Source organism: Haemaphysalis longicornis, unplaced genomic scaffold (genome assembly GCF_048455015.1).
Source record: "Haemaphysalis longicornis isolate Haplotype H1 unplaced genomic scaffold, Haemaphysalis longicornis Haplotype H1 scaffold_4, whole genome shotgun sequence".
Lineage (NCBI taxonomy): Eukaryota > Metazoa > Arthropoda > Arachnida > Ixodida > Ixodidae > Haemaphysalis > Haemaphysalis longicornis.
The window spans coordinates 121895916-121921521 of record NW_027526361.1 but is presented as its reverse complement, the minus strand read 5'-3'; the positions used below and the strand labels follow the sequence as shown (position 1 = coordinate 121921521).

Sequence of the window (25606 nt, the reverse complement as noted above, 5' to 3'; positions counted from 1 at the left end):
ACAAATTTTGGGGACTCTTTTAATAATTCTTACCTTAAGGATTATGGTGTTTTTTCACATTTATTTTCTAAAATTCATGCTTGCATTACTGGCTTCACCGGAGTGCATTTCACGCACTTCGATTCTGGTGCAACTCGCATGTTATATTTATTTATATTTCAATGCTCGAAATGTGAATCCCGACTATATATTCGTTTCTGGTAATGCGTTTAACACCGTGAATTTCGTGAATCCTGAAGGCTGTTTGTTTCCGACGCGTTCCGGTTGCTCAACAGTTTGTGCTGTTCTGCCTGAAAGAAGGCATCCAGAAAACTTGGTGAGGCATCAAAGTGCCATTCTTCCGGTCTCGATGTGTCAACTTCACGCTCTTCGCAAGGTAGCTGTAAGAGCAGTGCGCGCAGGCTGAAAGAGAAAGATAGCGGATGTTAAGTTAGGGTTCCTATTTACGTTGCAATTCAACACAAACATGGCAAATCGGTTTAGGTACAAGCTGTTGTAACAGCGTGCTTGCTGCGAAAAAATTTTCTCGGGCCATTACCTGGTTTTACACGCCTTGATGAAGAAAATCTAGCTATTACCAGACTTTTTTGCGTCATGTTTGCGTCTCTTTCTTTATATTTGATTTCGCGTTTGGCCCGGATCATTTTGCAGGCAGTCCGGCCGCAGTGCACGCGAGAGATTTTTAGAATGAGAGCTCTCCAGGGCTAGCATGGCCTGTTCCGCTTACGTGTCGTCACGCTGATCTGCCACGTGGCATGAACCTAGTATAACTCTTGTACTGCCTCTGACAGGGTACTGAGTCACCACTGTGGTACCTAGTCCGTGGTACCGTGGGCTCCGGCCCTGTAGACCCATGTTTAAATACCCACACGAAATCAGTCGTGTTCTAGTTTGCTTTGCAACGGCGGTCACGTTCTTTTGTTCGAGAAAACAAGAGCAGGGACGGCTTTTCAAAGAATGGGGTACGCACAGTTTACACTCTAAAATGGCAATGAAGTGGAATGGAAATGACCACACCAGGAAGAAAGGGGAGGTAATATTTTTAGGGCGTGCCTAATTGTGGTGTCAGTGTGCCATGTTACCGCTGCTCGTTCAGAAAACGGACTTCCCTTGATTTTCTGGCTCACAGGCCGGCGTCATTTGTGAGAAAGCGCCAAAAGCAAGCAGATGGGACAAAATCTTTTCTTTTTACTTTAAAAAGAAAAGCTTTCTTGGCCTCACTTCTGGCGGTATATTTACCTAAAATACACTTAAGGAAAGTCAACTTTACACAATGGGAAAGCACATGATGATGATGATGATGTACAATAAAAAGGCCTCCCGTGACAGTTGAAGAAGCCATTAAGGAGCCCTAAAGACTAAATACAAGTATAGTTAATTCGAAACACTGCCTCGTTAGAATATTGCTGACGCCACTTTTAACGCAAATTTCACTCGAATAAGCTCTATATCTAGGAAAAAAGCGAGGGAACTTCCGACCGAATAGTTCTTTTCCCGCAATTGAACCAATGAGGCATTATGGGCAGCTTTGCTATTGGCTGTGGCTGGCAAAAGCAAACGCAAGTTAGCCAGGACTTATAAGCTTGAAGAGCGAGCTGTTTGTGGGTAAATTTAATACTTATTTTTTATAGCAGTAATAATGGTGGGGTAAACAATGAAAACAACTAACCAACACGTTAACTTCGAACATGCCAGTGCGGTACTTTGCCGGCTTACACTGCCTAACACAACCGTTGGACGCGCTGGCCTTGTCTGACTCACTACTGGCCCCGTGACGTACGCGGCACGGCCGCTTACGTGACTACGTTTTTCGAGTCATAGCTTATGTTTTAGGAAGCGATTACTGTGAAGCGGAATAAAAATACGGCATGTTTAGAAGTACGAGCAAAAACAAAGTTCGAACACGTACTTCAGCGGCATTCAGCGCCATCTTTGGAAGCGCAAGACAAAAGATAACCAAATGGCCCACTGAGATGGTAGAAGGTCTAGTGAGCAAACTAGCTTTAGTTTTGAGTCCTTGCTCTGGATACGTCGTGGCCGACGTCACGAAGCGTGCGATTTAGCACAAGAATTTAAATTTGCTGTTAAAATGTGTAATTTCTCGGCTAATTTTGCCTGAAATATACCTGCAGTTTTCTTTGCGCTAAATAACGGGGAGATGTATGGCAACAGCAAGCGGTTCACGAGGTTCGAACGGTTGTGACTAGTTAAACCGCGCGCGCCTGGTTTTCGGAGCCTCAGCGTGACTCCCTTACGACGGTGCAGAAGGACCTACTTGGGTCCATTATCTCGCCGCGCCGCCTGTTTACGGCAGTCGCATCGACCGTTAGCGAGCCAAGACGACAAGGTGAGCCTACAAAGTGTTCTGCACTTAAAAGAGAACCTCGCAGAAGCGCAGAAGAAGAACCTCGCAGAAGTTCAGCCGTAGCAGCGTCAACGTGGCTATGACAAACACCGGCTGCAGATTACTTCAAAATGGGTAGGCCACGCATCATACATAATACTCCTGGTCGCACGTTACAGCTTGCCTGGTTAACCATCTGTACAGAGTGCATGGCCGCATATTTTTTTTCGGGATGCGGTTGCTGTTTGCCAGCTTTTTCGCTCAAGCATGCGCCGAGGAACAACTAGTGATATAGAACTCCTCATAAAATGGAACGATTCGTATCTTTTTCTAAAACGGAGGCCGGCAGCTGATTTTTTTGCTTAATGTGCCGTTTTAGAGACTTTCCCTTGTGCTTTTAATTCAAACAAAGTAGTGTTGTGCGGAAGAGATATAATGGTGATGGAACTTGCGCGCCATTACTACAAAAAAAAACTATTAGAAAAATTCGCGTAACTTCGCCAGGAAAAATTAGGTAGAAGTTGGTTGAACACACTAACGTAATGAAGTCGACTAGCTATAAAAAGGGAATTTCTTACAACGGTCACAGAGAGCAATTCTTTTTACAGCCTAACAGTTTCAAGCACTTTGAACCAAAATTACATTATGTTTTGTCAAAGAAACAATATCCTGTTTCCCTAGGTGCGAAGAATCATTATGTCACCATGCAGCTTTGTTTGATTAAAAAGTACTCCTATTCGGTGGAATCTCAGAAAAGACAAAAACTTCTGAAGTACTCCATTCCTCTAAAAACCACCTGACGCGGGCAAGGCTGTTCGTACGTGCGTGGTGTACGAGACAACATGCATGATGCATATGCGCCGTGTGCTGTGACTACAGGAAAATGAGAGGTAATTTAGGCTAGTTTGTGGACATTATCTGAATTCAAAGCACCGCTAATAGACGGGACCAGGGCCGACAACACACGGCGCTCCTCGTCCCCTCTATTACCGCGGTTTAGATTTTAGATATGATGGAAATAAATGCTGTCCGGCAGGGCCTAGAAGTACGTTCAGAGGAGTTAAGCCGCTAAATCCTGTATGAGAGTAAAACCTCTGCACTGTCGGATTAATGTCGCTTTGTTTCAATCAGCGCTAAATTTATCGTGCGTCGTATACTTGGACGTGCAACCGGGACCAGTGAACAAAGAAACAATCCCTTGGAGCGCAAAGTTGCAACAAGTTGGATCCAACTGCTGATTTCTTGATATAACTCTTTAAGACTCGCATCAGGATGTAGCCGTCAGAAAAATTTCAAACTGCGTTTGTATGTTTTTGATATCCAAGATTTCACTTAAAAACCATAAACAACTCGATCTCAGAAGTATTTAATAAACTAGACCGTGTCCTAATCGTAAACACGAAATCGTAAACGTGACCACTGTTTCCTAACCACTGCTACAATAGAAAACGTATACATATTATTGCGATCTGTAGCCTTTATATATTAAGATAACACCTCCAGCTTTGCTTTAATAAATGTTTTAACTAAAAGAAAAAGTAAAATTAAGAAAACCTGCTTGCCGCGTCGAGGATTTGGCGTGTCAAGTAGGTGTTCTGGAACCGCTCAGTAGGTGTTCTTGTACCCCACTTGAACCGCTCACCCAGCATTCGCATATCCAGCCGCAGAGAGGCAAGCGCGAATGCTGGCTGAGCGATTCTAGTGGGGATGATGGCGATTGTAACTCACGAAAGTGCTCTTAAAATGGCGTGTAGAATTGCACACGCTGCGTCGCGAAGGGATCAGCAGGAAAGTTAGTTTAATGGGATTAATTTTTTTCGCTCCCTCCAGTGCGGCTTCCCCACTTCCCAGCGTGGTAAGATTCAATAGCATAGCTACGTCAACTATAAACCAAACCAATCTCTCTCCCACGGCTTCAAAGTCCTCTCCAACCCGGTGTTTTTTTCAGGCTTGCCCGTGGGATTGCGTGAGATGAGTTTTATGCTTACACAGAACTGGCGTATTTTTTGTTGGATTATCCATTTACAGCTTTGCTCTAAAACTGCCCGTATACGAGCCTCTTCAAACGCCAATTTTAAAGGGACCCTGCAACACTTCTTTTAAACTCTTCTGAAATCTTAAATGCTTGCAGTACGTATACACCAAACACACCCAGCAGTTAGATTACGGGGTCGCAAAGTACTTCAGCCAAAAATTACCGCTTATGCTCATTAGATAATTTGAAAACTCGCTCAAGAGATTTTTCTCATCCTCCCGGTGTTCACGTTCTTCGACAGCCTGAAGTACGTCAATGAGGCCATGTAGCGGCCATCGGCCGGTTTTCATTCAGCTGTATCAATGAACGCTTTTCGATAGGGACTTAAAAAAAAAGCCACAACAATAAAGCACAAACGGAAGGCGTATCTGGTGCGACGGGCAAATCACGTAGTGCCGCTTCGTGCTGGCGATAACTGTAGCTTTTGCAGTGCTTCAAAACGCGAAGAGAAGAGTGAAATCGTTTATCTAAAGTTTTGCAGGGCACCTTAAGGTCGGAGAAAAATGAAGGAGGTTGGCTCCACTAGTATACCTTTCATAAAGAGAAGGAATGAACAAGTACCGAAATTTATTGGAGTGGTCAAGCCTCCATTTATCCGAACGCATGACCGAGCAGCGGCGCAACGGGTAGAAAACAGATCGAAGCCATCCTAAGGCGTTAAATTCGACAGTAAAGCAAGGCATTTTCAGCGCCAAGATTGCAAAGCCATTCGACATCGCGAGGCGAAACAATGCTTCTCAAGTAATAGCTGGACATTCATGCTTTTGCCCTGACAATGCATTACCACTCTTTAAATAGCTGGATTTTCTTTCAGATACTTATCATTGTTTGTATTTCCTAAAAAAGCATCTACCGGGTGGAGGTAGCATATAACGTACAAAAATCTTAAGCAAAACCTGGTGCTTTTACACGACGTCATGAGTATGTAGCGTCTAGTTTTTAAAGGTCACTATAAGCAGTAGCTGTCTTCCTACCGCTATAGATTTACATGATTGTAACCTATGACAATTTAGTTGGAGATCTCTTCAGCAGCTACAGTTACAAAAACATCATAGGACTTTGGAAACAAACTTAAAGTATCTTACGGGTTAAACTTGATGCACTTCGTGTGATAGCCGAATTCGAAGCACCTTGTTTTAAGCACATCAAAGTAGCCGATACCGACCACCACAGAAAGGGGGCTGCTGTCATTCAAAAGGCAATTGAAAAACTGGCGGTCATCAGCGCAATTCGTCCTGGAATAAAGGGCAAAATAGTAAATTACACGCCATGTTGGTGGCACAAGAGCGCGCAACTTCTTTCCTCAAGAGCATAGAATTATACAAAATCTGGTAACAGAGATTATCCGCCACGGCACGTTAATTTTGTCGTTTTTCGAGCACTAGGAGCTAATTATACAGTCATATTAATGCGTAGCATTCTTTGCTGGGTACCACGGCATCCAGGACTATGAAACACCCTGCATGGCCACAAAAAAGCAAATATCGTTGAAGTCTATTTGTAACCGCTGTAATGGCGGAAATAGAGATAACTGGTCGTATAAAAAAAAAGAATGCAAAAATACGGATAATGCATTTACACAACAATGCCGAGTTCGCGAAAGTCCCACCTAAAATATTTATAATAGCGCAAATGGGTACAATTGGTCGAACGAAATTTTGAAATATAAAGATTAAGAAAAATATAAAATAATTTTGGATAATGGCGAACTGTGTAACATCCTCAATTTCCAAAATAATGCAGATTTCGCCGAAGTTACAAATGTAGTCGTTATAACAACAGAAATGGAGAGTTCGGACCAAACGCACAAGTCGGACAAAAGTTGAAAAGCTAAAAATTTAGAAAAATAATAAAAAATGCGGAAAATGGCCAAACGTATAAACCATGCAATTTCCACAGCAATGCATATTTCGCGAAAGTTCCAACCGTAATCGTTATAAAAGTGTAAATACAGATTATTTATCGAGCGAAATTTGAAAAAAACTAAAGAAATAAGATAAATATGGACTTATTTTGGAAAATGATAAACCGTGTGACGCCCTGCATTTCCAAAGTAATGCTGATAGGCCGAAAGTTCGAAATGTAAGGGTTATTTTGTGAAACCCCGCTGATGCATCCCCCGGACTTACGACGACCCGCTTTTTACGACGCATAACCGCAGTCTCGGCGAACTCCCCATGGAAACAATGCATTAAAAACCCCCACGATATCACGCTCGGGTGCGCGCGGTCGGCTTCATACGACGGGCCCCGGTACGGATAAACCGCGTTTCTCACATATATTACACCGCTTCGCCACGTCGTGCCGTCCTTCTTTACTGTTAACATCCGTTTGACGCTGCTTGATGGTCAAAGGTCCGCCGGCGGGTCGGACACTTGCTGAACATACGCTAGCAAGCAGGCGTGAGCGGGAGTTAACCTGCGATGGCCCCACGTGGCAGCAGTGCGGCAACCTCGAGAAGTAGAAGTTCAGGTGGCAGGCGGACAGTGAATTTGAAGCTCTTGTCGACACGCCGACGAACGTGAAAACATATACGACGCAACCGATGACAGAACAACCACTTTCCCCGCCCGCTAGATCCAAGTTTCTTCCTTTCACGACGCTCTTTCACTATGTCTCTGCTCTACGCTTTCAAAGCCGCATTGTGGCTCCACTCCTTTCTTTGCTAGAGTGCCTCAATTCACGGGCGTCCGTAAAAAGGGTAGAAACACGTACCCGTATATTACTCCCTGGCCGTGGCAGCAAGTCCCTGTAGCAAGACATCATAATTTTCTCCGCAACACGGTTTACTCGCTAAGTTTGAATCATCTCTATTTCGCGTTACTGGGTCTTGTGGGAAACAAAAGCATTTGTGTCGAGCACTTTGACCCAAAAGTGACAGCAAGTGGGACGTTGAAAGCGTGTCTCCACCATGTACGGCACTGCTGTTTTTTTGTTTTTTTTTCGCCTTGTACTATCGTTCGTTTCGCTTGGACTTGGCAGTTTCACACTCACTTTTTCCCTCTCAATATGCTTGACCACGTCGGCCTTACCTAGCGCGCGCAAGGTGCGGGACTGGCGGTCTTTGTTACAAATACCGCCGTAGGCGGCGCTTGGCTGGTGGACTAGCTGGCCGCCATGAAAAGGAGGGGGCAATACATAGGCATTGCTTTTTTTTTTAACTTGGGATTTCAGCAAAAGGTTCGCAAATCACGCAAAAACGGGCTAAATATAATCGTTTAAATACGTTCTTAGCCCACCGATCCCGTGAGACCGTCTACTAAGCCGGCATTTACCCGCACCTCGGTCGTGCGACACTTCGATCATACGACGCCTTCTCGGTGTCCCTTGAGCGTCTAATTATCAGAGTTCCCCTGTAATAACGTAAATGAATATAATTGGTCGGACAAAATTTTCAGAATATAAACAATCAGAAAAATATTGAAAAATTATGGGAAATGGCAAAACGTATAACACGTGCCCTTTACACAATAATGCAGATTTCGCGAAAGTTCCACTTCTAATTGTTGTAAAAGCGTAATTCAAATAATTGGATAGAACTAAATTTTGAAAAACTTTAAAAATGAGAAAAATATCAAATAGTATGGACAATGACGAACAGTGTAACACCTTGCATTTCCACAATATTACAGCTTTCGCAAAAGTTCCGAATATAATCGTTGTAATAACGTGAATGTAGATAATTGGTCGGAACAAATTAAATAAAAAAACTAGGACAATTACTAAAAAAATTATTTCATGTGAAAAAAGTGTAATGCATGTCCTTTCCACAATAATGGTGATTGCGCGAAAGTTCCGCCTGTAATCGTTATAATAGCGTAAACAGAGATAATTGGTTGAAATAAATTTTGGAAAACTAAAAACAGATAAAAAATATAAAAATTACGAAAAGTGGCGCACCTTGTAACGCCTTGCATTTCTTCAATAATGCAGATTTCGGGAAAGTTAAAAGTATTAACGCAAATGAAGATAATTGATGCGACAAAAAATTTGAAAAACTAAAAAATAAAAAAATATTAAAAAAACACGGGAAATGGCAAACCTTATACCGTATGGCACTTCCACAATAAATGAGATTTCACAAACGTTCCACTTCTTATCGTCATAATAGCGTAAATGGAGATAATTCATCAGAGAGGATTTAGAAAATCCAAAAACTTGGCTGGAAAAAACTCTCACTCAGGACAAGCGGCTTAAGAATGGTACGGATTAGTAGATAATTCCCTGAAATTCAGCCGATTTTTTGTGGCCCCATGCACTGCGCCGCCAATAAAATGCGAAGCGTATAATCATTTTTTAGCTTCAATTCAGAGACACAACCAGCAGCATCCCATCAGTTTTATGCCATTAACACAAAGTTGAGGTCTGTTTGCATAAATGCAAGGGGAAGGAGAATCTCTTTGCAGCATTGGCTGTTCCACGGACAACGCCGGGCTTACAAAGTGTCTGTGCTACGATGATACTGTCACGTGGCCAAAGACGACGCAGTTGTCTTCAAGGAAAACAAGTTTATTGGAGCGAACTTGTGCTCCCCTAACAACTCAAAATATTACAGAGGCGGAGAAGCAGCGGTCAACAAATTGACTTGCGCTGGGGAGTGTCGTCGATACGAATGCTGTGGCGTCTGCTCTGCAGGCTTTTATCTTTCGGCGCGAGTGTTTCTGGAACTTCCGATTTACATACAGAACATTGTAGATCAGAGAAGATTATTCTCGGCTAGTGACGTTAACACGAATCAGTATGCTTATCTGAATGAGATAGCCCGTGCGGCATAAAAATAAAGAATGCAAGGCGCGCTTCGCTTGACACAGATAACAGAGCCGGGCGTAGACGGGCAGTAAAAACAAACAATAAATAAACAAACAAACGCATACATGGTTCGCGGCATTACCCCCCCTCTAAGAGTGCATCTACCCGATGCTTAAAAAAAGGCAGTCCGAACAAACAAACAAAAAAAGCCCGTCATCTTGCATAGTAAGGTTTCAAGCGAACCACGTGGACGACTTCGGGCCGCGTGCGTCGTCGTGATGTTCCGGAATCACCATCGGGGATCACCTCGTAAGTAAGTTGGCCGATACGTCGTAAAATCTGGTACGGTCCGAAATACCGTCGCAGAAGCTTCTCACTGAGTCCGCGTCGTCGGGTGGGAGTCCAAACCTACACACAATAATCTGGGTGGTACTCGGCGTCTCGGCGTGTGAGGTTGCAGCGGCGGGCATCCACCCGCCGCTGGTCCGTTGTACGAACTCGAGCGAGCTGGCGGGCCTCCTAGCACGCTGAAGGTATCGCTGGACGTCGAGGTTGAGGGCGTCGTCTTCTGCATGCGGAAGCATGGCGTCAAGCATCGTAGTCAGACGTCTTCTGTCGACAAGCTGGAACGGCGTCATCTGCGTAGCCTCCTGGACCGTGTTGTACGCAAACGTGACATACGGGAGCACCTCGTCCCAACTCTTATGTTCAACGTCAACGTACATTGACAGCATATCTGTGATTGTCTTGTTCAGACGTTCCGTTAGTCCGCTCGTTTGTGGGTGGTACGCCGTCGTTCTTCTGTGATCCGTGTTGCTGTAGCGTAATATTCCGTTCATCAGTCCCGTAGTAAAGGCCGTTCCGCGGTTCGTGATTAGAACTTCAGGGGCTCCATGTCGCAGCACAACTTGGCTTATGAATAACTTTGCGACTTCCTGTGCAGTCCCCCTCGGAAGAGCGGCGGTAGCTGCGTAGCGCGTCATGTAGTCTGTTGCTACGACAATCCACTTGTTCCCAGATCGTGACGTAGGGAACGGGCCCAGTAGGTCCATTCCAATCTGTTTGAAGGGCCTCGATGGGACGGCGATTGACTGACGACCGGCGGGTTTCGTCGGTGGCGTTTTTCGTCACTGGCAGTCACGGCAGCTCCGGGCGTAGTGGGTGACGTCGGATGTAAGGCGGGGCCAGTAGTACTTCGCCTTGATTTTTCCAATTGTGCGGGATGTGCCGAGATGTCCGGAAGACGGGTCGTCGTGGCACGCTTCGAAAATTTCGTCACGAAGGTCTGCGGGGATGACAAGAAGGTAATTCGTTCTTGTACCGGGGCTGAAATTCTTCTTCACGAGGACGGAGTTTCTCAGGCTGAATGCTGGTAAGCTGCGTTTGAAGGTCCTAGGAACGGCGACGTTGCATCCCTCGAGGTAGTCGATTATGACGCGTAAGTCGGGTTCGGCACGCTGCTGGGCGGCTAGGTCGCTCTCCGTCACATTCCAAAGAACGCGCTGTCTCCATCAGAGTCTTGTGGTTGTAAGTCGACGGGGGTGCGCGACAGGCAGTCGGCGTCGGAGTGTTTCCTGCCGGATTTATAGACGACTGTAACGTCGAACTCCTGCAAGCGCAAGCTCCACCGCCCAAGACGGCCAGAGGGGTCCTTCAAATTGGCGAGCCAACATAGCGCATGGTGGTCTGTAACAATCTTGAATCGTCTTCCATACACGTATGGGCGAAATTTTGAAATCGCCCATATAATTGCAGGTACTCTTTCTCAAAGGCAGAGTAGTTTTTCTTCTCCTTTGACAGACCACGGCTTCCATAGGCGATTAGCTTTTCGCAACCGCTTTGTTTATCTCACTGGCGTGCGTGTGCATTTCCGTTTCGGCGTTTTCGTCGAAATGAGCGAGCACGGGTGGGCTTTGCAGGCGTTTGTGCAGCTCGCAGAATGCTTTTTCTTGGTCGTTTTCCCATCTAAAAGTGGTGCTATCTTTCGTCAAGCGTGGGAGTGGTTCTGCCATGCGTGCGAAGTTTGCGACGAAGCGCCCGTAGTATGCGCACAGTCCGAGAAATCTTCGCACGCCCTTCTTGTCTTTCGGCTTTAGGAAGTTGGCAATGGCTGAAGTTTTTGCCGGGTCAGGTAGGACTCCCGCGGCGTTCCCGACGTGGCCCAGAAACTTGAGCTCTTCGTACGCGAAACGGAACTTTTCAGGCTTCAGTGCTAACCCCGACGTGCGAATGGCCTCGAGTACAGCCTCCAACCTTGCAAGGTGTTCGTCGAAAGTCCGGCCGAAAACCACAACGCCGTCGAGGTATAGGAGGCAGGTGTGCCACTTCAGGCCAGCTAGCACAGTGTCCATGACTCTTTGAAACGTTGCTGGTGCCGTGCACAGCCCAAACGGCATCACCTTGAACTCGTATAGGCCGCCCGGGGTTAGAAAGGCGGTCTTCTCTCGATCTCTCTACTCCACCTAAATTTGCCAGTAGCCGGTCTTCAGATCCATCGATCAGAAATACTTCGCATGGCAGAGGTGGTCGAGGGCGTCGTCGATTCGTGGCAAGGGGTACACGTCCTTTTCGGTGATTTTGTTCAGTCGCCGGTAGTCATCGCTAAACCTTAATGGGCCGTCTTTTTTCTTCACCCGTACGACTGGTGCAGCCCCGGGGCTTTTCGATGGCTGTATAATGTCGTCTCTAAGCATGTCGTCGACTTGAGTCCGGATGGCTACCCGCTCGTGTGGAGAGACGCGGTATGGTGACTGTCGGGTAGGTCGGGCTCCATCTTCGGTTATTATTCGGTGCCTCGCTAGAGGTGTCTGACGCAGTTTTGAGTTCGACGAAAAACACTCGCTGTAGCGACTCAGCAAATCCACTAATTTCTTCCGTTCTTATTGGGGTAACGCCGGATTCACGTCGAAGGGATTCGGAAGCTTGAAGGTATCTTCGGGTGCGCGTTCAAAGTCGGCAACCGCGATCACGTCACTTGCTTCTTGCGTTTCTTCGAGGTACGCAATTGCAGCGCCCCTGTTTAAATGCTGGTATTCCCCGCTGAAATTAATGACCAGAACTTGGGATTTGCGTTGCTTAAAGCGCGCAATACCTCTTGCGACAGAGACACCGTGGTCGAGGAGCAATCTTTGGTCACTCTCTACGATAGTGTCGACGTCAGGAACCACATCTTCACAGAAGACGCTGATCATCAATCTTGTGCAGGGTGGCAGGGTGACATGATCGTTGGCGATCCTGATAGCAGCATGGTTTTCGGGGTTGGGTTCCGGCGTCATGCTGTGATCGGAGGAAAATGTTATAGACTTGGCCTGTAGATCAATTATTGCACCGTTGTCCGTCAAAAAGTCAATTCTGAGAATTACGTCACGGGAGCAGTTAGCCAAAATGACGAACGTTGCAGGGTACGTTGTGCCGTCTACGCTGACGCGCGATGTGCACGTTCCACTTGGCGTCACGAGGTGGCCTCCTGCTGTGCGAATGTGCGGACCGTCCCATCTGGTCATAACTTTCTTCAGCTTAGACGCAAATGGCCCGCTAATGACTGAGTAGTCGGTTCCCGGGTCTATGAGGGTGACTACTTCAAAGCCGTCGATGGACAGTTGAACGTTGGACGCTGCTTTCCTCGAGTTTCGGGTGCGTCGTGGCGTCGTATCTCGGCTTGTGCGTGTCGACGGCCGGGCGCTGTGCGTCGTGGTCGTCGACTTCTCAGCGGAAGGTTCGGTCAAGTCGGGTACGCTTCGCGCCGTATGGTTGTCGTCGTGTTCAAGAGTCACGTCCGGGTTAGATCGGGTCGTCGGGCAAAGGGCATGTCGGGAATCATCGTCTTCCGCGAGTCGTTTTGTCGTTGGAGGGTTTTCATTTTTCCGCGATCGTGCAACTTTACCTCCAGAATTTACTGCTTTTAGTTTCCCCCGCGTGGGCTGGGGGACCTTCCACGTGCGAAATCAGCATTGCTACGGCGGTTGGGCGGCTGGTATGGTTAGGGCGACGGTGATCGGTTGAAGAGGGCTGGTGCTCGGATGGTGTTGAACAGTTATTCGTCGATGGGCGCTGGCCGGGTCGGGGGCTGGGGCGTCGACGTTGAAACCACGCAGTCCAAATCTCCTGTACGGGCAGCGACGATAGATGTGATCGGCCTCTGCGCAGTGGTAGCACAGCGGACGATTATCGGCAGTTCGCCATACGTCCGTCTTCCTCGGCGCCTTGTTTTGGCCTGCAAGTGGTCGGGTGGGCGACAGTGGAAGGCGGTACGGCGGGACTTCTTGATGACGGGTTGGCGCAGGGCGGCATCGTAGAACAGCCGCGGAGTAGGTCATAGCTTGAGGCTCACGTGGTACATCGGAAGGCGTAGAAGTCCCCAAAACGAGTTGAATTTCTTCCCGGATCACATCGCTCATAGATCTAACTTGGGGTTGCGGCGTTGTTGGGAAGAGTTTCCGCAGTTCTTCCCTGACGACAGCGAGGATTGTCTCACGTAGTGTGTCAGAGCTAAGAGCCCCGGCATCGATCGAGTCCGCAACTAGCGCATTGATTGGAGGGTCGTACTGCCTCGTGCGAATTTGCAACGTCTTCTCCATGGCGGCCGCCTCAGACACGAATTCGGCCACCGATTTTTCTTTTTTTTTGGGGGGGGGGGGGGGGGGGCGGGGGGGTTGCGGACAAGGCAAGCAAAAAGTTCTTGCTTTACAAATCGCATCAAAAACCTCAGTTTCTTTTCTTCCGTCATAATCTGGTTCCGCACGACGAAATAGTCGCTTCATTTCCTCAACGAAGATTACGACTCCTTCTTTCGGGTGTTGCGTTCGAGTTTCCAGTAAAAGCGCAGCTCGTTATTTTCTCACCACGGTCGTGAAGGTCTCAAGGAACTCGCTTTTGAATTGCGTCCAGCACGTCAAGGTGCTCTCGTGGTTCTCGAACCAAGGTCGAGCTGCATCCTCCAAGTAACAGAAAACATGCCGGAAGGTTTTTTTATCGTCCCACCCGTTGAAGATCCGCACGCGCTCCAGCTTCTCCAACCATTCCTCCGGGTCTTCAGTGGGGGCTCCTCGGAATGTTGGCGGTTCCCGGGGCTGCTGCAGCAGGATTGGCGACGTTGGTTCTTGCACCATGGTGGTGGTTGCAGCAGTCGTTGTCTTGTGTCTTTCTGGCAGGAGGCCTAACTCGGGCGGCAATCCTTGCAGTCGGAGGCTGGTTCTAGTTGAACTGTGCTGGCGGTTTCCAGAGGTCGTCACACAGGGTGCGTACCCCGCACCCTTACCAGATGTCCCATGGCCGAAGACGACGCAGTTGTCCTCAAGGAAAACACGTTTATTGGAGCGGACTTGTGCTCCCCTAACAACTCAAAACAATACACAGGCGGAGAAGCAGCGGTCAACAAATTGACTTGCGCTGGAGAGTGTCGTCGAAAGGAATGCTGTGGCGTCTGCTCTGCAGGCTTTTATCTTTCGGCGCGGTGTTTCTGGAACCGTCGATTTACATCCAGAACATTGTAGATCAGAGAAGATTATTCTGGGCTGGTGACGTTAACACGAAACAGTCTGCTTATCTGAATGAGATAGCCCGTGCGGCATAAAAATAAAGAATGCAAGACGCGCTTCGCTTGACACAGATAACAGAGCCGGGCGTCGCCGGGCAGTAAAAACAAACAATAAATAAACAAACAAACGCATACATGGTTCGCGGCAATACTACTCTATTCAAATTTTAATCCCTGAGCACCTTTTCATCATTACACGACACGTTTGGTGAGATCTGTGAAGCAAAATGATGTACCATGAATATGTCGTGAAATTCTTGTCGGGCCCGAACAGGGTGCTTGGCCCGACATGTGCACGTGTTGGTTCACATCTTATGAATGCGACACTGGAACGCACAGGTTATGATCGCTGGAATGTGATGCATTTGCTTCCACATTGGTTGTCAAAGCTCTGAGGCCGAGGCCTCACGTCCTATTACATATAAAGCAGGGCATGTGCCCACTGACGCCTGTATTGACGCGACGCTTCACATGGTTTAGGGAAATCGGGCAATAAAGTGCGTGGGGCCTAACGTCTCCATTGCTGCGATGGATCATCTGGTTGGTAAAAAACTGTAGAAATGTCACCAGCCGAACACCTGGCGCCGTAGAGCAATGGGGGACACGTTTTTAACAGCAGGTTCTGTTGTTAAAAACAAGAATCAGCCTTAACCAAAATGTAGAAAAGAAGTGACTATAATTTGCACCAATTTTCTAATATTTTCCGAAGTATAAAAACCACACAATATAGCGGTAAAAACAAAACTTAGCAAGAAGCTAAAGACTAGAAAAAGAAACATAGAAAGATGGAACTAGGCATCAGTTCAGCGGAGGATATGCTACTACACGAAAATTTAGCAGAAACAACAACTACGTGGAAAAAGGTGGCTGATACTAAGTATTTCCCCAGGCTTCCCGTAAAATGTGGGTGCGTTTTCTGACTTGATAGTAGAAATTTATAACCCCTTACATTGTGTAGAACAAAACATTCGTCAGTCCATGCTTTTTCCCGAAAGCAGGAATGTTGTCTAAGGAGTGATCATGGTCTCGGCAGCACATGTCAGTGCTTCTGGCACTTCCCAAGTCATCGTACTCTGTGGCTATGTCACCAGGTCCACACCACTTTGTGCCTGCGCAAAGTCACTCATATTCAGGGTAGTACGGTAGTAAAGGCAAAAGCAAGTTTAGTAGTTATCCGAGCTGAAACACAGGCCATGCAAATTTTCACTTTGCCAATTTTTGTTTGAGCTGTTGGAAATACCTTATTGTATCTTCTTCTTACCGAATGGATTCAGGCTGGTGCTAATACTTAGATATTTTTTGAAACATCCCCTCTTTGCTGGGTGAACAACCTATGCTTGAGAGTTTGTGGTGGTTTTATTAAATCGCAGCATAGAGGTGTGCAAGGAATGCACTCAGTAAGGTTTTTCAAAGTGTCCGAAGCGTTAAGCATCCATGCAGCGTCTCACAAATAAAATGCCTTCCTCAGTTTAACAGAAGAGTGTAGTTGATTTTTGTAGCCCCACTTTTTTTCTAAATTCTTTAGAAATTATATCACAGTTGAATAAGGGCACACATTTGTTTTCCTAATAATTAGGGGGCACAAACCCCTTAACCGCTTCTATTGGCTTCTTGTCCGCGCTCCTGACATACCGGCGAGTTTCGATGTCAAATAAGCTTGACCTGACTTGACCTACTTGTCATGTTACAAGGGAAGGTTGTTAACCAACATCACCTGAAATCGCAATCTAACAAACCTTGTACATGCTTTTATTGGCCACAAGTTAATTTCACCAACCAATTATAGAGAGTTTTAGCTAACCGTTTTCGACGGTCCGCTCCGGTATCGGTGGCACGCTCAGCGCAACCGGAGCCAATGCCGTTCGCGGCCGAGTGCGCCACGCATGCGCAATGGCGCTCGCGCTCGCTATCGGAGCGGAGCGGACCGTGAAAGAGGGTCAGCTAAAACTCTCGTATTACACTCTCAGCAGTCGTCCTTATCAGGAGGGCTTATGATCGCAGAAGTGATTTGCATACATATTTTTTTTTGTGTTCAGGTACCCTAAAGGCCCGGAAGACAACACATAGGGAAGGGAAGGGTTACAATGTGTTGGATAAATTTTCATTCAAGAACAAACACAGCCGAAAGCGGGAATGTAACAGGAAAAGGTATAAAAACAAAGAAGTAAATAGAAAAAGAAATATTAAGCATTCACGCATATAACACGGTTCATGGCTTTAATAATTTCAGCTATATATACATAAAAACCGCTTCAAATGGCTTACAAAGACATCGTAAATATGAATAGTTATGCAGATTATCTCCCACCTTAGAGGTCGCTGCAACAAAAGAGTCTTGAGCCATGGAAAAAAATTGATAAGGGGTTACTGACACAGATCAGCCAAACGCAAAAATGGCGCGTAGTCAAGGAAACGGGAAAAAGGATATCAGATGTTAACGTCATGCAGGCACTGCACTCTTATAGCTGATTTTCCTGTGTTGCAAATTTGCAACATAAACAGATTTCTGACCCTACATGAGGGATAAAATCTCATCCTATTTCGAGGGGTTCCGAAGGACGCTGCTTTGTGAAGGCCTCTGTAATCAAGGTCATTTCTTTTTTTCCCATATGGGAAGAAGGATAACAAAAACGTTTTTGAAGGCGGCAATTGTTCGAGTTTAGTGCATGTTGCTCGCACTAAAACAGAGTAACCGCGCCATGCTGATCTCGGAAAACATAGTTACCTGGTACTATTACGAGGCTGTGGAAAGCCTCTTCCAAGAAATCCAACAAAGAAGAGCCTTCAGTCTTTGTAGGTTGGTCTAGACATTTGTCTACAAACTTATCCATTTCACTCGTGGTTATATCTTTGAGGACATCTTTCGGTATGGTTGGCAGGAGTTCTTTAATAAGGGTCCTGAAGGAAAAACAACAACATTGGTATGGGTTTAGTCTTTTTATGAAAAGTCGTCGCAGGAAGGAAGACTAGAAAAACCCATGGCGCACGCCCAAGAAATCGCTGATTTAGCGGCTGCTTTGCCGACGTTTGGTTCCCGCGCATCCCCATCGATGGCGCACCAGCTGGGCTGTGTGCGCTTAGCTTGGTGCTCAAGCAAAACGATGAATCTCTTCTTGCAGCTAGACGCCAGGTGGCAAAATCTCAAGCAAAGTCAATCTTTCAGCAAGCACTGTATGCGTTGTCTTCGCTTTCGTTCGTGATAACGATGTTTAGACGTGTTAAACCTGAGCCATTTCCCCCTTGGTTAAGGCACCGCTGAAAGCAAGAACGTCTTGGTATTAGCGTCGTACCGTCCACAAAGTACGAGCAGTTACAACTTTGTTTGCGAAAGGTAACTGCATGTGTGCAGGATTTTTCACGGTAAGCAGTGGGACGAAAAAACCGAAACTGAAAAAAAGGAAAGAAAGCACGAAGCTGAAAAGACGACAAAAAGAAAATATTTATTGTACCAGAAGAAAGATAGAAAACATGAAAGAAAGAAATAAGTAAATAAGTAAGGAAAAATACTGGCCGTCAACTGATGGAACCACGAGACAAGGAAAGAAAGAAGAAAGAAAAGAAATAGACAATGAAAGAACAACATAAATAAAGATAGGAGGAAATAAAAGAAAGAAGATAAAAAAGGCAAGAAGCTGACCGAGCACGACTGAATGAAAGAAAGGAGGATTGATAGCAACGCCTCTAAACCACACTGCATAGTTGCGATCACCTAAGAATGGTAGTCTTGCTACTCACTCGTCTCCCAGAATGTTGCAGTTAGTAACTTCACTGGTGTTCCGGTCCTCAAATATCTCCACCAGACGGTGTCCACCCATGTTAACGTCTGTGAACACGCGGTGGCTTACGTCGGGCTGTGAGCTATGGAGAGAGCATTATGAAACCACGACAAAAATACAGATAAATCACAATCCATTCCTCCTACTTCCATTGCCACCCCCACCCCTGCAGTACGGAATACAAGACCAGCTATTCCATCACACTTCAAGTACAGAAAAATGCACTGTGTCTTTTTCTTGATAAATTTAGTAACCAGCTAGAGATATGTCGCCCAGTCGACCCTAACGGAGTGCCTAAACCTGTGTGCCACCGACCTTTCACTTCGTGTACTTAAAAGGGGTCTGTATTTGCGCTACCTCTCGTGTACTTACATTTGTGCTTTCTTACTTGTAGATTTGTTCCAGAGTTTTTTATACACCGAATATTGCGACAAGAATATTTCTGTACTGTTTTACAGAACTGTCGAATTGATATTTTTTTCAGAACAGCTCGGCAAAGAGAAAATGGCACATTTAATATTTTTATACACACGGCTTACCCTGTTTCAAAAAGCTTATGATTAGATTAAACGGCCTAGAAGCAATTATGGTGTAGTCGGAATAAAGCTGTACTCAGCGCACTACGATGACACTATTGCGTTGTTTCTCATGCTCTGATCACGGTCGGTTTGTTCGGGTGTTCGCAATACTTAGTTCAGGTATACCTATGGGTATTGAACCTAAGCAAAGCTTGATCTTGAACAGAAAATCAGGGATTTCTGAGTGATTGGGTTGGTTTCTAAAAGGCACCTGCAAGCAGCTATTGAGTTGGGCAAGTGAAGTATGTTTCCGAATGTTTTATTCCGGATCTTGTTATACTTTAGCACGTGACTGGCAACAAAATCATGCGTTAGAGGCTAGGGATTCACAAATACCACTGCACGCTTATGATGTTCATTCCTCAGTATTGCACGATGGTCAGTTAAATGTGTAATGTTGTTATTTTGCTAGGTTCCCGTAGTTTAAACGTTATTGTTGGGGCTGCGTAATATATGCACTGGTTTTTGAGCTTCACGTAATCTATTAGAAACACTGAACTAGGCTTGACACCCCAGTCACAGGGATAAAAAAAGGGGTCAAAACCAGGATTTTCAACAATTAACGAAAAACAATTGTGGTCTCTGCTGGGAAATACCGCGAGAACGGAGCCTTTCTCTGATTTCAGTGGCCGATCTTCGCAAATACAGTTTCTCAGTCAGGCATCATAGCAAGTCATGTTTGCTTCCTTGTACAAGTCGACGACCTCAAAAAACACTGTGGATTACTTTGAAGCGTACAGGTTGCGAGCCTAGTTCACTGTACCAGTGTAGCTTCACAGGAAATTGAATTACAGGGGTTTCTTTATTCACAATGCTTACTGTCCATATTGCTATTCAAAAGACAAAACCAATTAAGAGAGTCACAGATATCATAGAGTGATTATAATTTTGTCACAGTTACTGTAGAGTGGAACTGTGGCGTTAAAAGCAGATGGTTGAACATATTATTTACACCGCTAGGTTATCCTGAATAACTAGTGGGATCGTCGATTGCGCTAAAACTTACTGCGCTGGGCAGGTATTCACACTTTTTACTGTTTTTTCACCAGATTAGCGAAATTAATCCCCAAATCTACGTAAATTATTATGTATAACAAAAAGATGGAAAAGGTTCTTTTTTAAAAGCTTTAATGAAGATTACCGAACTATTGTCCAGATGACATTGCAAATTTAGGACTTGCAATTTTTAGACTCTGACGTATCTCCTAAACAAGGTGTATAGCATGCTCGTGAAACCATACACAAAGCTACAACCGCAGTGGAGATAAACAAGTATTTCCGTGCTTTGCTTTTGGTGGCGCCAAACGCTCGTGTACTACACAGTGTAAACCATAGTGAATGCCTTCCTGATATATTGCTTCCGAGATTCTAATACGACACTACACTTTTTTTTCTTTGTGCACAGGTCATAATAAGAAATAAAATGCACTACCTGCTGTGTAAATGAGATGTATTTTCTCTTTGTGCGGCCGAACCATCTGCCAACGTCGTATTCACTTCGTCTAAACCAGAAACAGCCACCCCTTCCGAAGTAGAGCCAATCCGGAAAAATAGCACCACGCAAACCAACAGCAGTGCTGCTTGTAGGCTTGTTATTCCTGGAAGGCAATAGAATATTTCACACTATTTAACGTTAATTACAAAAAATAGTTCATCACGCACTGCAGCAGAGACGATGTATTTAGGCATTTTTTTATGTATAAAAATGTTGGCACACCTGTTTATTTCCTCAATAGTCGATTGCAGGAAGCCTTGAGAAAAATTACTACGTGGGAGCAAGTGCCCATATAATGCTGTATTTAATACAAAATCATTGAATAACTTTGTTGTTAGTTTTTGGGAAAGAGAGAAACAAAGCAGTAACCCTAAAATTTTACAGTTCCGCAAAGTTGGATTCGGGCATGCTTTATTAACAGCCTTCTTTGACATATTTCTAGCCTATATCGTGGAAAGCTCAAGGTTAAATTAGACCTTCATTTAAAATAAAAACTAATATTCTTCTACACTTTTGTTCTTATGTAATTGTGAAATGCATGTAACTCAAATAAAATTAATTTTAATGAAAAAAGGACTGAAGACTCCCCTAAGCGAAACCGAAGATGATCTTATTATTTCCTCTGTGGCTGAATAAGCACCGAAATTCAAATTAGGAACCTAATTGTTCCTTCTGTAATTTTTTATTCTGGTGATGTGCAGTAGGCTGAAGTGCTCGTGATTTCAAGATTTATTTCTAGGTCCATAATATATAAATTAAGCGTTGTGATTGTCACCGGGAAGCGCGTACTGCCATGGCGGCGCCGATAACGTACGGTAGCCCCTGGTACCGTCCCTAAAACTAACCTGTTTGGAAGAGTCTTCTTTTAATGAAGCGATCAGAAACCACAGCCCGTAACAAGAAGTGTATAAGAAAAAGAGGGCGACAAACATTTCTGAAACTAAGGGAGTCGCATTCGCGCCAGAAACTTTAGTGTGCTACCTTGATGCTTTGGCAGAGTGTGCTGCAGAGCAGACTAGGTCTCACAAGTTTTCTTACTGGGGGGGGGGGGGCGTTTTTTCTTTGAAATAAAGGCATGGTAATAATTTATGTCAAACTGCCTCACTTTGGCAGCGAAAACTATTCGCTTAGTGTTGGTTTGCACAAACAAAATATTCATCTTCTTTTCGTTCAACCAGGAGTGACTTCGCCCAAAAATTCTCAGCTTCCGGTTAACTTCGACAATTCATGCGAGATGATCCGTCTTAGGGAAGAAAATAAATACACAATGGAGTCGTATGTTGCTCACATTAGTTGCGCGGGTCTATACTGTCTTTCTACATGCAATACTTAATTTCGCTACATTTTCACTGTCCTGAAAGAAAATATCAGTCCTGTTGACAAATTCTTCATGAAACATCGGTCTTGTTTAAACGTTTGGCTAGAATAAATGCTTAGTCATTGTATGCTTATAGCATTCACCGCGCAATCAGCGCGTGTTGACTACTATAACGGTAATAATTCTAACTTGAATTGTCGCTTGGAAAAAAAAGCGAAAATAAGTAAGGGCAGGTCAGAAATATCACCGGAGTTTCCAATACACAGGTACTTACGTTTTGCATATATTTCCATCGTTTGGTGTGGTTGTACAAAGGTAGAATCTCCACGCTGAATTTGGCGGGTTTTTTCGGTGACACTATGGACTGATTGAAGTTGTTTAAACTTTTGCCTTAGAGATGCCTGTCGCTAGAGGCCAGTCTACGGATCCAGGATGTGTCAAATGTGAGTACTGCCTGTTGTGGGATACCGTAGACACCCGGGTGATGTGGACAACAGCTGCTATGCGGACAAGGGCAGCGGAACAAGTGCAATCTGAAAGTCTGCAGCAGCTGCAGTACGATACGTGTATACACCGCATGACCGTAAAGTTTGATAAGTATTTCAAATGAGAAAGAAAAAATGAGATCTTTTTCAAACTGGCCTGGTTGTTTTAGGATCTAACAGGCGCAAGGGACTTTAGCAGAATAGGCTGGTTATGCTCGATTTTGTTTGAGGCTTTATCATGCAACCTAAATATGACGCCATGAAACAGCTTAGAAATGTTTTATTAGTTTGGGTCAGCCGTCCGCCAGGGCTGTGAAAGTGGTCCTTTTAAATGAATTTAGGTCAAATAGAGTACACTCGTAAAAACTTTCAGATGTTTCAATCAGAGCGTGTTTTGGTGCAACCACAACTGCGGTACTAAACTGGCCACGAAAATAAACACTGTTCTTTAAAAATATCGTTTGGTGGACAAAAGAATAATTATCAGATATGCGTTCATGTTTGTCGATTGATTGTTTAAACACATTGGAAATAGAAACCAGTCATTTTTCGCCCTGCATCACCCGTGCACCATGATATATACTGCTTTGTTTTTAAATGCGCAGCAAAATTCTGCTTTAAAATTTATTTTAGAATAAAGCTGAACGCTTTGCTGCAATATTGCATATATAACGGAGGTGTGTAGAAAAACCACACCGCGAGTGTTAAATAAATGTTACTATACTATTTGCAATTTATCTTGCCGGAACACCTTGCGGTAAAAGCTATGCTTATCGAGCTGTAACCCTAGTGGTCTTTTGTACTGCTGCCTCAGTATGTATGTATATATGTTGTTTTGCTGGAAAGTCGTGAACAGTTGAAGGTACACTGCATGCTTATGTCACCATCTATATTATAGTGGTTATGTCACAGCTAATTCAGCCAAGCGGCTACCTCAATTTTTACGGAAAACAAAAAGCGTGCATCAAATCAACAAAGGTTGGTCAATAACTTCGCGAGCGGATGGTTTGTGCTAATGACATGACGTTAGTTTCAAAAATACCCAGCGTCATGTGTTTGCGGCTGCTAAGGTTGACACTACTGAGTGACAGGAAAGACGTGTATTAAAACTGTACAAACATTTTCCACGGTCACTCCCTAACCAAGGATTGTCAATCGCTTTCTGAAACCAGTGGCTATCATTATCTCGTATGACTGAAAACTGCGGAAGTAAGTCACAACACCAGGTGAGGCCCGCTAATCGCAAACGCAGAGAATGCGTGTGTCGCCGATAACGCAGTGATAGAAATATGCCCGCAATATGCACCAAAAAATGGCAAAAGACATTTAAAGCAGGATTTTGCTAGCTGATTCAAAGGCATGTAGTAGCAAATAAAATGGAGATGGAGAGGATTTTCGTGAAGGTCGAAAAATATGTGTTTTTACACACTTAAATAACAAAATTACGGTAGGGACTGAACTGAGATTATACGCCTTGTATTTTTGCTCTTCACAACAGTTTATTCCCGCCAAAGTTGCAGTTCTTATACAGTGTTGGGTAAAGAAGAGAAAATATTCTTAGAAAACGTTCACGAGGTACTTGCAATTTTTTTCCCTTAGACTTGGCACCTCCTGTTGTTTTCCAATCAGGTACCGATTGGTTAAGTGACGGTGGTTGAAGACTGCACGACGCGGAAAGCTCCTAACTGCTGGGCAACGCTCTCGTTAACGTGCTTCAATGACTTGAGATCGCAGTTTCTTTGCTTTGCACAACTAGCATCACGAATGAACTTTTATTCTCGATAAACTTCTTGCCCGCATTTGCACAACTTTCTAAAAGACACTGGCATTTTCGTAAGAAAACGTATTCCCATGGTTTATTAGTTTTACCAGCCTCTAGCGGAAGGAATATACCTGCAGTTTAAACACTGCACTTTGCGGCACGTTTTACAAAGTGCCAGCAGAAAACAATTCTTTGAAAACAGCAATAATGACGGCTGCTGTACCCCCTGAATCAAAATAATTATAAACAGCCCGTTGAGCCAGAGAGTTGAGTCGGAGTACGTATTTTTTTTGCCTTTACTTCCTTAATCTTTTAACAGGGCTGCTTGTCATTCCTAATTTTTTAAAGACGACATTCTGATGAGAATTTGTCCGCCTCAAGCAATGCTCAATTAAGACCCCAAAATTAAGTGCGAAATATGGCTTTAATTTCTTTCACATTGAGCGCTTTTTGTTCTAATTTAGAAGCCGTTTGGAACAAAAATAAGGTAAAATTGGCAGTGCCATACTTGCTTGATTTAATTTTTTCTTAAGCAAGCAGTTTTACTGGAAGCTGCGCGATATTCTAGTCACCATTCGCAACACGGTACACCACTGCCTGATCTAACATGTCACTACTCTCTCATAATAAAATGAACAGTAAAATGAATGCTCGGCTCAGAACTTCGTGGCCTCTCCATGCGCATGCATGGTGCGTAGCAGCCACGAGCTACAGTTTCAGTCAGCTAGTTGCTACAACACTTGTTTATTTACAGTTAGAGGTACCCTTAGCGTTCCAAGTTCACATTGAAGTGTTTCATTAGCCTGTAAATCTGCTAAACTGCACTGCCTATACGGAGGCGTTTGTACTATATGATACCAGCGGAAAAAAAGTCTGGATCGTATACTTATAGTGTAATAATACTCCTGTGAGAGCTCGTCTGAACGCACTCACGCTCCTACTAAATTCTTACTAATCTACAACAACCCACTGCGTTCAAGATGTCGAAGTTCTGATGGTGGCATGCTACTCTAGGTTTTATTAAAATGTTTACATGCCCTGGTTTCTGATTGGGAATATTCGTTCATCATTTTAGAGCATGAAAACTGAAAATTACAATGAACCAGGAGGTAAAAAATTGCCATCCGCGCATAAGGCTCGACTAGGATTTCCAGCAGTGACAGCATTATTGCATTCGAAACTCTTTTGTTTCTTTTTGCCTAAAGAAACACGGCAAAAACTCCTCACGGCAAAAGCCAAGCCGAGATTTATTGAGCACTTGTGCCATTCATTTTATTCATCAAGAATACTGCGCGGAATGAGAAAGTAATCACGGTGCAACGTGGACAGGTAGCTACTACTTTATGCGACTGAAAATCTACTCAACGTTTGACCAGTAAGCGGACTTATTACTAATTCACGTGCTGAAATATCTCGACCAAGCCGAGCGTTTTGCTGACCCTATATACTGCCGAAACCTTAGCGCTCGGCTGGTGGGCTCCCCATTGACCCCGCGCCGCTCCAACGGTTCGCGTCTCCCCATTGTTCG

The 25606-nt window shown here is 44.8% G+C and overlaps 1 protein-coding gene across 1 annotated transcript; it reads right to left on the bottom strand.

The window, feature by feature from the left end:
- Positions 1–22330, bottom strand: LOC144180545 (uncharacterized). The gene is made up of 7 exons (XM_077708872.1): positions 22106–22330; positions 20451–20616; positions 18400–18522; positions 17390–17562; positions 15614–15773; positions 5465–5614; positions 1–402 (listed from the first exon to the last, which is right to left on the bottom strand). Exons 1-7 carry the CDS (start codon positions 22122–22124, stop codon positions 210–212), a joined length of 984 nt encoding a protein of 327 aa, XP_077564998.1. The 5' UTR covers positions 22125–22330; the 3' UTR covers positions 1–209.
- Positions 22331–25606: the final 3276 nt, after the last annotated feature.